The sequence below is a fragment of the Benincasa hispida genome, chromosome 3 (genome assembly GCF_027475165.1).
Source record: "Benincasa hispida cultivar pf3 chromosome 3, pf3_genome.v1.1, whole genome shotgun sequence".
Taxonomy (NCBI): domain Eukaryota; kingdom Viridiplantae; phylum Streptophyta; class Magnoliopsida; order Cucurbitales; family Cucurbitaceae; genus Benincasa; species Benincasa hispida.
In genome coordinates, this window is record NC_143480.1 from 20,074,262 (window position 1) to 20,088,047 (window position 13,786).

Here is a 13,786-nt window from a genome sequence, read left to right on the forward strand (position 1 = left end):
GAATCTCATTCATAGAAAATACATTTGAATCTCATTCAAATATTTATCTCCTCCAATTAAACTATAATGTATCAAATAACAATTATATCATATATAATTGAATCAATTTAATTATATCATATATAATTAAATCCCTCTTATTAATTTGAATAATTCAAATTAACCAAAAAACTGATTCTCAACTAAATCCTTTTTTAGCTATCAAATGGACCTTATGAACTTGTAGCTTGAAGCTCCAACGGTACGTAAATAATTAATTAAACTCATTAATTACATTACCCACCATCCGTTAACTGTCGGACACTTCATAAAGACCAACAGCTGCATTTTTCGCACCACAGATATATTTTCGTATCTATTGGATATAATCAATCAACAATACAATGACCCTTCACAAATTGCTCGTAAGTACAACTAGGCCAAATTACCATTTTGCCCTAATAGTTATATCTAACTCTTTAAGTACCACTGATTCCTCTAATGAACAATAGATCATAGTCCTACTATGACTAAACCTCTCCTGGGCCAGGAGAGAGTGTGGCATCACATTGAATCAGCCCTTAAAAGAGCAATTTATCTACTTACCCCTACTTCGGGGAAGGAGTGAATTTCATCTTGTGTAGCTATATTTCCAGCTCCCCAATCAGACGAATCCCCAAAATAGTAGACGTGTTAAGTTAGCGATCTGGCTACTCTCACCCATATAAATTAAAGGACTGCACTCATAGGCAGGAGTTCACAACTCACTCAGGATTGAGGTCATGTTACCTATGGTTATCCTAGTAAAATGTAAGTCTCTATTATGAACGACATTATATAATGAGACTAAACATTTCGTAGTCCAGTCTTATACAAACTCCTTTATATAGAATATCTCCGCTCACATGTCTAATACATGATCAGGATCATATCATTTGTAGGACTTTACAACAATTGTGACCTACAAAGCAGGTCATACTCATAATGTCACAAGGATAAGGTACCCAACCTTATCTATATACTATAGACCATTTATGTAATCACTTAAACATGATCCACATGTATGTCTCCACATACATGTTTAAGTTACAATGATAACCTTTATATTATCACTTAAACATGAGATCCACATGTATGTCTCCACATACATGCTTAAGTTACAATGATAACCTTGGATGTTAGTTTATTGGTTTGTGGTTAATGCAACTAAAATATCACATATTTTATAGATAAAGTGAATAAAATATCATATATTATTAATCACATAAAAGTTTGTTCATACAATGTTTACAAACTATAGGATCTTACGAGATTTAGGGCATCAACCCTAACAATCTCCCACTTGCCCTAAAGCTAATGGAGTGTACAAGATAATAAAATACAAGTACACAAAATAATAAACTAGGGCATAACACGCCCAGTACAAGATTTCTCACTTGCCCTAGTCCATCCATAGTCTGTCCCATAGACCCATACTCTGCACGTGACCTTCAAACACTGTAGTCGTGTGGGCCTTCGTAAACGGATCAACAATGTTGTGCTTCGAAGCTATCTTCGTGACAATCACGTCCCTTTGATGCACAATCTCTAGGATGAGATGATACTTTCGCTTTATGTACTTGCCGCGCTTATGACTCTGAGGCTCTCGGGAATTAGCCACAACACCATTATTATCACAATAAAGTGTGATGGGCTTTGGTATGTTTAGAACAAATTCCAGATTAGTTAGGAATTTTTTGAGCCAAACGACTTCCTTAGCAGCTTCACAAGCCGTTACATACTCAGTCTCCATGGTGGAGTCCGCGATGCACCCTTGCTTGGTGCTTCGTCATACTACTGCCCCTCCGTTAAGAGTGAATACTGATCCTTATGTGGATTTCTGAGAATCCTTATTAGTTTGAAAATCAAAGTCCGTGTATCCCTTAAGGATCAAATCCTTAGAACCAAACACAAGCATGTAGTCCCTCATTCTCCGTAGATACTTGTGGATGTTCTTAACGGTTTTCTGGTGATATAATCCTGGATTAGACTAATATCTAGTGACTATCCCCACTTCATAGCAGATGTCAGGTATAGTACATAACATCGCATACATCAAACTACCCACGATAGATGTATAGGAGATCCGCTTTATATCCTCAACCTCTTAGGGTGTCTTAAGGATGGTATTTTCATAAGTAAAAAAAAAAATACACAAGGGATTTGTTCAAAAGGTTCAAATTCAATGAAGGTAAAATTGTAAAAACTCCTATGAGCACATCCATTAAGCTTGACAAGGATGAAAAAGGTAAGTGTATGGATATAAAAACTTATAGAGGTATGATTGGATCTTTACTTTATTTAACCGGTAGTAGACCCGATATTATGTTTAGTGTATGTCTTTGTGCTAGATTTCAATCTTGTCCTAAGGAATTACATTTACATGCCGTTAAAAGAATTTTTAAATATTTGCTTGGTACTATTGATTTAGGCTTATGGTATCCTAGAAATGTTGAATTCAATTTGGTAGGATATTCCGATGCAGATTTTGTGGGTAGTTTACTTGACCGTAAGAGTACTAGTGGGACTTGACAATTTCTTGGTAGTTCCTTAGTTTCTTGGTTTAGTAAAAAGCAAAATTCGGTTGCATTATCCACTACCGAAGCGGAATATATTGCAGTTGCTAGTTGTTGTGCTCAAATTCTTTGGATGAAACAAACTCTTTGTGATTTTGGATTAAAGTTTGATATTGTGCCTATATTTTGTGATAATACTAATACTATTAATTTGATTTTATAATTTTACTTGTTAAATCTTTTCGAAGGCATTTTGATAGAGGGAGATATGGAAATCATGTGTTAATATTCTTAGAGGGAGTTGTGCTAAATTTATGTTCATGTTTTTAAGAGAAATATTTATGTAGTTCTAAATTTTTCTTAATTATTCTTTTTTATGATTCCAAAGGGGGGAGAAGTTTAAGAAAAATATGCTATAAATTTGTTATGATTTTGATTGTATTAATTAGGGGAAGAATTTATTTTTTTGAGTGAATTTCAAGAATGATCTTTATGGTGATATGTTGAATTTTATTATGTGCTACATATGGTTTACATGTATTTCAAGCTATTTTTCTTGAATGGTTTGTCATCATCAAAAAGGGGGAGACTGTTGGCTTTTTGGCCCTTAATCTCAAATTAATTAATTAATCAATGTTTTGATGATAACAAACTCAATTTTTAATTACTGAAAATCTTAGTGTTTTAATTTCCATAGCGTAGAGCTCGGAACAACGATTCCAACACCTTTTGAATCATTCAAATCGGAGCTAAAACGAAGACAATATGACCGAAAAAATTCTATAAAGAAAATACCGCAGTGGATGACGTGACATAACCAGACCATTTGCATGTAGACATGTGGCAGCATATTGATTGAATGGTGGATCATTAAGAGATTAACACATGATGAACTTTTGATTTTTGGACTTATTTAAAATAAAAAAATTGAAATTTAAAAGAAATTTAAAAGGAAAATAAATTTAATATTATTTTATGTTTGTGTCTAACGCCTAGTTTTTTACACATAGTATGTTTTTTATATTTGGATTGACTTTAAAAAAAAATGAATTTAAAAAGAAAATGAATTAAAAGAAAAATGAATTTAATATTATTTTATGTTTGTGTCTAACGGCTAGTTTTTGACATATTGTATGTTTTTTCTTTTTTGGATTAATTTTAAAAAGAAAATGAATTTAATATTATATTTGGTTTGTATCTAACGACTAGTTTAGTTTAAAATCTCTACCATTGATTTTTCTTTTCCAAAATCTAATGGTCCAAATTAATTGTGGTTTCTAAAAATTTTTCCATCTCTATATAAACCATCTTCCTCTCCAATTTTTAAGCAAACAAATTTTACATTTCATAATCCTCCAAAACTCAAAAGTTCCATTGTTGCTCTCTCTAAGTTCCCAATTTTTTTTACTTTTCATCTTATTCTTGAGAGAGTGTTATTATATTGTGAGGATAAATTTGTTGAGTGCTTAAACTTGTAAATCCACTATAGTGAGAGTTGTATTGTGTTCTTCAAAAATTCTAACATTTGTAATGGTTTGATCCTAAATCGTGGAAAGGATCGAGTTTTCTCTTGAACCCGTAAAAGGAGCGGTGGTGTAACGGTTGGGCTCTAATCCGTGGAAAGAGTCGGAAAGATTTTATTCAAATTCCTAAGAGGCGCTTGGGGGTGGAGTAGGTTGAGTTTGACCGAACCACTACTTCTCCTCCTCCTCTAGGGTTGCCATATCGATCCAATAGAGGTTCCCTCAACACTTGAGGTAGATTTGACCTACTAGATGAACCTACTTCAATAACTCTTGTTGAGGTAATAAGCTTTTCAACAACTCTTGTTGAAGATTCAGTAGTTTCTTTAGAAATCTCATTCAACACAATTTTACTTTTGGGTTTGTGCTCCCTTATGTGATATTCTTCAAGAAAAGTAGCATTTGTCGACACAAATACTTTGTTTTCTTTAGGATCAAAAAAATAACCACCTCTCATTCCCTTGGAGTAGCCTACAAATAGGCATAACCTCGATTGTGGTTCCAATTTCTTAGGATTGGCCTCAAGCACATGTGTTGGGCAACCCCAGATTCTGAAATGACGTAAACTAGCTTTACGACCATTCCATAACTCCAGAGGTATTTTAGCAACACTCTTAGAGGGAATGATACGTTGCAGTCTCCACTGCATAACCCCAAAACGAGTCAGGTAAGGAAGCGTAACTCATCATAAACCGAACCATGTCCAACATGGTTCAATTTCTCCTCTCTGATACACCATTTTGCTAAGGTGTACCAGGAGTTGGGATACTATTCCATGTTCTATCAAATAGTTCTGAAAAGTCAAATCCATAAACTCTTCACCTTGTTCAGATCGAAGTGTTTTAATCGTTCTATTTAATGTATTTTCAACTTCAGCCTTGAATTCTTTGAACTTTTCAAAAGACTCAGACTTATGTTGCATTAAACAAACGTACTCATATCTTGAATAATCATCAATAAAAGTGATGAAATATTCACAACCTCCTCTAGCTGTTACATTCATCGAACCACAAAGGTCTGAATGCACTAGCTCTAAAGGTTCTTTGACCCTATAACCTTTTCCAATAAAAGACCTTTTAATCATTTTGCCTTCAAAGCATGACTCATACACAAGTAAAAAATTTTCTTCTAACTCGCTTAGAAATCCATTCTTCACCAACCTCTCAATCCTATTGAGATTAATGTGTCCTAGTCTTAGGTGCCAAAGTTGGGCATTTTTTTTTAGGAGAAATTCTAAGTCTTTTATGTTGAGTTACGACAGCTTTAAACATCTCTATGTTATGGAGGGCATTTGTTATTAACGGTCTTAGCACATACAAATTGTTTTCCAATTTAGCAGAACATTTTAAACAAAGTGACTCGAATTAAAAGAAAAATGTTAATAAGGGAATTCCCGCGAGAAATGAATAGGAAAATCCCCACAAGGAATGAAGAGGGGAATCCCCACGGGGAATTAATAAGGGAATCCCCGCAGGGATTAATAGGGTGAACCTCGTTTTCCCGACGAGGAATCCTCGCCCATTGAGGACAGGGGTAGGGATGGGGTGAATTCCCCCCACAAGGCCAGGGATGGGGGACCCCTCACCCCACCCCAATCCTATTGCCAACTCTACTAGAAATAGTCAAATTGAAATCATAGAGATCGAATGTACCTAATTTAAAAAGGTATTTTTCCCTATGCTCTAGAAAGTTGACAATAAATTTTAATTATTATATTATTACTGACTTTTCATCTCTCGTTTACTTTATTTTAGTTGATGCATATTAATGGTTCAATTGAAAATATCAAACAAAATTGACACGACGCAGTATGTAGAAAGTTGACTTTGTAGCAAAAGTTTTATTATATAATTACATATACATGAAAATCTCACACCACAGCCACACCATATAAAACGTCTATAATGTTCCGCGTCATTTTTTTTTTCTTTGAAGGGGACGGGGTCCTGAATTTTCATGTTGGGGGCAAAAATTACCATATATATATATATATATATATATCTATATATCTTTACGTAGGAAATGATCCTTTTTTATATATAAAAAAAAAAAAATAGACATTTATTGATATAAAATGATTCATCTCATATCTGAGCAGTATCAATTATTTATTTGTTTAGTTCAACATTTAAAGTCGTAAATTCCAACCTTCAATCTTTAAAATTAATGTATAACATTTTAATTAGTTGAATCATATGTGAATATCTGTAGATTTATTATTACTTTGTTATTCGTCAAACATGTTTCTTACATATATTTTGACAATAATCTTTCCATAATCATATATAAAATGACATCAAAATCGCATCACATTTCTAATATTCCCTCTCATATATCTTAATAGAAAAAATTCACTCATCCCCTTTAAACAAAGCATAGAAAATCTGCAAGTATTTCTATAAGGAATACTTACATTAAAAAAAAAAAACCTTTATAAAATCACACAATGACAATGCATTGTTTCTTAATAGCTCGCCAATGGTAAAATCGACAAACTATAATGGATGACAAAGATTAGTTAGCCATATTTATTTGTAAATATGATACTATATCCTTTTTTGACATATCATTTGGTATCATTGATAAAATAATATATAACTATAGTATATAATGTAAAAGTATATATAATTAATATATTGGTTTTTGTATCACTGATGTTCTAATATAAAACATAAACTTAATTTATTATTTTTACATTAATGATAACATATATCACTGATATATGCCTAATGTGATTGGTAAAATTGTTGTGCTTGGTTCAACTATAGAATTTGGGTGAGATCTCAATATAAATAATCTTGGTAAGAAACTAACCCTTTATAATAGTCGAGTTGTCGTCTAAATTATATATGATAAGGAGAGAATTAAACCAATCCAACCCATTCAATACTAGAGAAACTTCATAGAGAATGTTTTTTCATCTTCCAAGTTTGGGTGAGTACTTTTACAAATGAACACGAACCCTAATCTAGCACTAGAGTATGTTGGCGAAGCACGTATAATATCAATTGCGAATTTTTTTTAGAATAATTGTAGGTAGGAAGATTCGAACCACATATCTCATGATTATTAGTACAATCGTATGTCAATTGAACTATGCTCACTTTGACAATATTATTCCAATTTCAATTTCAATTAATAACTTCGGATAAACACCTAATTTCAATTTTGAGTTAATAATTTCTAATAAATAACATTAAACTAATACTATTCCGATTTCAGTTTTTTAAAGGAAAATTTTAGTTGATTTTTACGAGCTATGAAATAGTTAAAATTTTATTTTTTATTTTTTATTATTTTTTTACCACATATGAAGTGAAGGAATCAAATCTCTAACTAATTGAGTTATGTTGATTTTATCTTTTTATCATTTTATTATAGAGAACGATTTAAAAAACATTTTTATTAATTCTCAGAGACAAAATTTGAATCAAAATATACAGCTAGATCGAATTTTGATTTGTATTTGTAGCTTTGATCAGCCGGTTAAGTTTTATAAACTCTAAAGTTAACGACGGCGGTAACATAACGATACTGTCAGTTATCTTTTTTATTTTTCCTTCCAAAATGAAGCCCTAATTTTCTCAATTTCAGTTCATCATTCTCTCTCTCTATATCACTCTCCATTCCCTTCTCCCTCCATCCCAGATTCTGAGCTTCATCCCTCTTAAATCCACAACCTGCTGCCGGCGACCAACCGACTAACCGCCACCTGTTCGCACCCTCTTCCCGCTCATCTTCCATTTCGATCGATCGAATTTGCGGCTCGCAGAGTCAAGGCCCCCGCCTCCCACCTCTTATTTCCTTTCTCTTCCTCGGTAAGTTTGATTTTTTTTTTATTCACATTCTCTTCCTTTTCGGTTTCTTTGATTTGTGCTTCCTGTTTCTGCCGGCTCCCATTCCCTTGATTTTTTTGTAAAATTGAAGTTACTTCTTGATCCTTTAACAACTTTTGGGTGTTTGCAATTTGGTACTTCTAGCTTAGCTTTGGCCACCTTCTAGTTTTTGCTTCCATTGGAATTTACAGATTGAATATAGTCGGCAGTTAGACAACCGGACAGATAGTCCTCTTCTTGTTACGAATTTCATTTTACTCAGTGAGGATTACGGGCTGGAAGATTCAGAGTGAATAGCTATCGGAGAGACGTTGTATGATTGATTTTTTATGCTAACATGTGAATTTTCAATTTAAATAAAATGTGAGACTCATCACGAAAATAAAGGTACAAAGATAATTTTGAAGGAAAACTTGAGTCGAATCAGACTGACGCGTTTCTAGGACAAACAATGGGAATGAGAGAGATTGATTTTCTGTCTTGAGATAAATGGACCCATAATATATCGTTTGTTTTAACCTAAAACTTAAGCTAGAATGTCTACAATTTATCCAAGTAAAATAATTCGCATCTTATTGTATCAATCTAGTAGATCATTTTGCTCCCTTACTTTAGGGTGTTAAGCGTGAATTGATTTTACTTATGTTAGGAGAATCATATGTTCCAATCTTAGACGTTTTCCAAAAATAAATAAATGAAAACTACTTAATTGTTACTCAGAAACTTGTTAAAGAAATTCATACCACTTATGATATAAAGATGTGGTGGTGGTGGAGATTCAGAATATTTGACCTTGAGGACAGATGTAATACGTTACTGCTCTTTCTTTAAATTATTCAAACGATTGAGGTTTACTTAAAAACAAGTCTGTTCACTAGGCAGGCGGGGACTAAAAGAATATGTCTTCATAATATTCCAGAATGTATCATGGCCCATCTTTTCATCTTTTTATTAAAAGAGAGAGTTCTGCCTCTCCCCGAGGCCTGGAGGAAAAATAGGCATGAGGAAGAGTGAGAGGATTAATTTCTCTGGAGTGTGACAACTCCTTCGCATGAATAAACTATCCGCATAAAACAATCGGGCAGAGGAGAAGGATGGATTGTTAGCGTGGCGATTTGGAAAACATAATTGGGGGGCATGTATGGTTAGGGTCCTTTTTGTACCATAATCTGCTGAAAAATAATTGTTAAGGTCTCTACTCTATGCACTTTAGCCATTCGATTCTATTGATTGTTAAGCTCATTGTCTACAAGCTTAAATTGCATTGCATAAGGCTTATTAGAACGAAGCATGGTTAAGGTAACTTGGGCCCAACATTATCATATGACTAGCTCAGCAAACGCAGGCCGTTGTGACATCTTCATTTATGGCAACTCAACTCTTTTGTCACCTACCTCTTCCGTGGTTTTGAGCTGTAGCTGTCTGAACTACCTAGCAATCTGAATTACAATATTTTGATGCCCAAGTTTTAGAAGAGTGCCAAAGGTTGAATTCTTTAGAAAATACATGTTAGAATCTTCCACCATGTGCACAGGATTCAGTCGACCAAAAGGGATTTGATTTTATAGGACTGGATTACAAGTCCTATAAAATTTGAGAAGTGAAAGAAAAATGCTATTCTGATTTAAAAGAGGGAGGAGAGAAGAGAGGAGATGATGTGGATATGAGAAAGAGGGAGGAAGACTAAAAAATCTGCAACATTAATTATTTTGTGAAGGGCTTAATGATAGAGACGAACTACAAGTATTTAATAAACTATAGGAATTAATTCAGATTTGAAATTATGGAGGAAAGATAGAGCAGAAAACTAATCCAGAGGCTCAAAGTGTTATTTTTCCCCAATAATTCATTAGTTTGAAAAATGTAATTTGCTGGAATGTACATCAATCGTTAATTTTTCTGATTGCATATTTATCTAATTTATACCCATGAATCCTTCTGCAAGCTCTTAACTACCTAACTCAAATCCAACGTTTCTTTTTATCAAATTATAGTTATTATATATTGCTGCTAAAGTAATTTAATGATTGCAGATATTTGATGTTGGGGAACATAAGGAAGGCAGTGCGTTCACTTCATACAAGCCGCAGACTTAGACATTTAGAAGTGAGGAACAGTGGGACAACTGTTACAGTAGAGCCTCTCCTTCACAATAAATTGTTCTCACATTATAGATTTTTAGCTAGAGGACATGGTTCCTCCCCATCGTACAGCACAAAAAGAAGTTTAAGCTGGACTAGGGAATCTAGAAATTTTTGTATCTGGACAACGAGTAATGTTGTTAAACACCATGCACAATTCGTTTGGAATAGGGTTTGCAGCAAGTTCTCTTCCAGTGGCCATAGTATTCCCACCTTGAACGAAGTTGCTCGGGCATTTTGCTTGGCCATGTCTCGTTCTCACCTGATAGTTCCTGGTGTCTTTGCTTTTACATGTGGAGAGCTAGCATGTGCCCAAAGAACATTCACAAACATAGATCCCTATTCATCTCATAATTCTTTCTACATTCGGGCACAAGATGGACATGCCTATTTGATTTCGTTACTATTTTCTACTTTAGAAGGCATTATATTATTATTTAGAGCCCTTTATTTGGCAATCTTGTTCTCACCTAGCATACTGATGGCTCCATTCGTGGACATCTTTGGACTTCGCTTCAGGAGACTCTGGCTTCAGGTTGTTCATCGTTCACTGGAAAAAGGTGGTCCAGCATTCATTAAATGGGGTCAGTGGGCAGCAACACGACCAGATCTCTTCCCTAGAGATTTATGCATAGAGTTATCAAAGCTTCACACTAAAGCTCCAGAGCACAGCTTTGCCTACTCAAGGAAAACTATAGAGCGGGCATTTGGTCGAAAGCTTTCTGAGATATTTGAGAATTTTGAAGAGCAACCTGTTGCATCAGGAAGTATTGCTCAAGTACATCGAGCTTCTTTGAAATTTCGATATCCTGGTCAACAAATGGAGCCCATGGTGGTTGCTGTAAAAGTCCGACATCCTGGCGTTGGGGAATTAATTAGGAGAGATTTCATTATAATCGATTTTGTAGCAAAAGTCTCGAAGTTCATTCCTACACTCAATTGGTTGAGATTGGATGAAAGTGTGCAACAGTTTGCTGTTTTTATGATGTCTCAAGTCGACCTTGCAAGAGAAGCTGCACACTTGAGTCGCTTTATCTATAATTTTCGGCGGTGGAAAGATGTTTCATTTCCTAAACCTGTGTATCCACTTGTTCATCCTGCTGTTTTAGTGGAAACTTACGAACAAGGGGAAAGTGTTTCACACTATGTTGATGAGCTTGAAGGATATGAACGGCTCAAGTCAGCACTGGCACACATTGGGACACATGCTCTTCTAAAAATGCTTCTGGTAATATAACTGTATACTATTGCTGTAGCCTTGTTGATGGTTCTTACTTCTTTTAAACGATTTTCATTTATCTGCTAAGTAACCATTTTGTCCTGTCTTTACGACGTGCACTCATCTAATGTCAGAAATTGTAATTTCTTGGATGTGTTTGCATTTAAAATACTGTCCTATTCTGAGATGGTTTCTTTAGTTATTTGAGTGTTGCACTTTTCTCTGAATGCCAAGGAGTTCAATCTTCTTTGTTTCAGGTGGACAACTTTATACATGCAGACATGCATCCTGGAAATATCCTTGTCAGAGTGTCTCATGAAAAGTCCCGGCGGAAGCGACTCTTCAAATCCAAACCTCATGTTGTCTTCCTTGATGTAGGCATGACTGCTGAACTTTCTGGTAATGATAGAGTAAATTTACTGGAATTTTTCAAGGCAGTCGCTCGTAGGGATGGCCGTACTGTTGCCGAGCGTGCCCTTAAATTAGCAAAACAACAAAATTGTCCTGATCCTGAGGCATTTATTGAGGTAAACAATGTGTGTCATTCATATTCTTTATGAAGCCTTTTAAAATAATTGCGGTTTAGGTTGTGGAAGGCAGAGTTTGGCTTTAAAGGATTGTTTTGTAACTCCACTTGTTTCTTGTTTTCAATTTTTTTAGGCTCCGTTTAATAACCATTTGATTTTTAAATATTATACTTTTTTTCTCATATTTTCTTTGCAATGGTTTTCATCTTTGTCAAGAAAACACTTGGATTTTTAGCCATGTTTTAAAAACAAAAACAAGTTTTCAACTTTTCACCCTTTTTTCCCTCAAATATATATTTGTTTTTTGTACTCAGAATTCAAACGGTTTCTTAAAAAAGGTTAAAACCATGCTAAAGAAACAGTGAGTAGACAGGCATAAATTTTAGAAACAAAACTAAAACAAAATTGTTATGAAATGAAGTCTTAAAAACATGTGTTTTGGTGATGGTTCTCTATTCTTTCTCATTTAAAGGTACTTTCTATATATTGTATAAAATTTTTGGTTTCTTGTGTTTTTTGTTATATTTTAAAACAACAAAGCACTGTTTTATTGGTTTATAACTTATAAAATGAAAAAGAATAATTGAAAGTAAAGTGACATAATAATTTTAAATATTTTGTTTTTAAAATTTGTTTGTCAAGTAGTAGGACTTTCATTTTTTGTATTCTAGCGGTTGCCTTTGCCATGGAAACAAAAGTAAAAGAAATAAGAAATGGTTCTTAAATTTTTTCTTAAAAAAATAAGTAAAATAAAATAAAAAGAAAGAAGAAAATAGAAACCAAGGGAAGCGACAAATAAAAAGCAAGAAAGGGAAACGATACTATGCTATGCGTGCTTTTAGCTTATTGGCGGCTCCTCTGTGAATTTGAGATTGAGATTTATTTACCTCGGGAGTCTTTTCAGTAGGTTCGATTCTATATTTTGCGGGAGTATTTCTGACCAGCTGCTTACAGGAAGTGACCGAGGCTTTTGATTTCTGGGCTACTCCCGAAGGTGATTTAGTTCACCCTGCTGAAGCCTTGCAGCAATTACTGGAGAAAGTGAGGCGTTACAGAGTCAACATCGATGGAAATGTCTGCACTGTGATGGTGACAACATTGGTTCTGGAGGTAACTTCAGTCTTCCATTCTTTTTAGGATGTATATTTAAAGGTTGCGAGAATTATTTTATGGTCTAGTGACAGTCCCCAATTGGCAATCACTGATACTTTGTTTACTTCTATTTCTCATTTGGATAGGGCTGGCAGAGGAAACTTGATCCTGCTTATAATGTGATGGAAACACTGCAAACTCTGTTACTGAGAGCTGGTTGGGCTGAGTCTCTTTCCTACACAATTGAAGGATTGATGGCCCCGTAGAATGTTGTGCCTGATCTGCTCCAACAAAACAATTTTGACGATGTAAAGGAGAAGTTACAGATATTAAGCTTAATCTGTTATATTTAAGTTCCAATCTTTTATTCACATCATTCTTTCCACTAAGTTTTTGCTTTTAATTTTCTTGTTTTTAGCTCAAATGTCGGGCAGACGCAGTAGATAAAGGTATAAAGCATAAAGCAAATAATGTGGTAAACAACCTAAGTTTCTTTTGATTTTACTGTAAAGTTAGCATCTTCTGCTCCTGGTAAACAGAAGCAGCAGGGAAAAACATGATCTTCTTCATAGTTATTTCTCATTTGAATTTGATTTCCTACACATTGAATTAGAAAACCATTCTCATGAATGTAGTAAAGTATTGTATAGATACGTTTCAATAGTGGTAGTTGTTTGTCTGAAGCATCATTTTGAATGGACCTTGTTTACACAGGATTCACATGTAAATATTAGATATTTAACACCAATGAGACCTCGTTGGACTTCCATACTCGTTTTAACAAAGAAATCTCTTTGGATAGTCAATGTCTGGTTGTTTTTCCAATTGCTGATGTCTTGATGTAAAATTGACTAATTCGAGCCTATTATTGTATTGAATATAATAATTAGGCTAATTCCTCGTGGCCATTCCAT

At 34.2% G+C, this 13,786-nt stretch overlaps 1 protein-coding gene across 2 annotated transcripts; it reads left to right on the forward strand.

The window, feature by feature from the left end:
- Window positions 1-7,579: 7,579 nt before the first annotated feature.
- Window positions 7,580-13,489, forward strand: LOC120074162 (uncharacterized). 2 transcript variants are annotated; one of them, XM_039027187.2, is made up of 6 exons: window positions 7,580-7,875; window positions 9,927-11,262; window positions 11,511-11,780; window positions 12,735-12,890; window positions 13,019-13,180; window positions 13,291-13,489. In XM_039027187.2, the coding sequence occupies exons 2-5, from the start codon at window positions 9,934-9,936 to the stop codon at window positions 13,136-13,138; spliced, it is 1,875 nt and encodes a 624-aa protein (XP_038883115.1). In that variant the 5' UTR covers window positions 7,580-7,875; window positions 9,927-9,933; the 3' UTR covers window positions 13,139-13,180; window positions 13,291-13,489. The 2 variants fall into 2 exon arrangements, with proteins under 2 accessions (XP_038883115.1, XP_038883114.1); XM_039027186.2 differs by having other exon boundaries at window positions 13,019-13,489.
- Window positions 13,490-13,786: the final 297 nt, after the last annotated feature.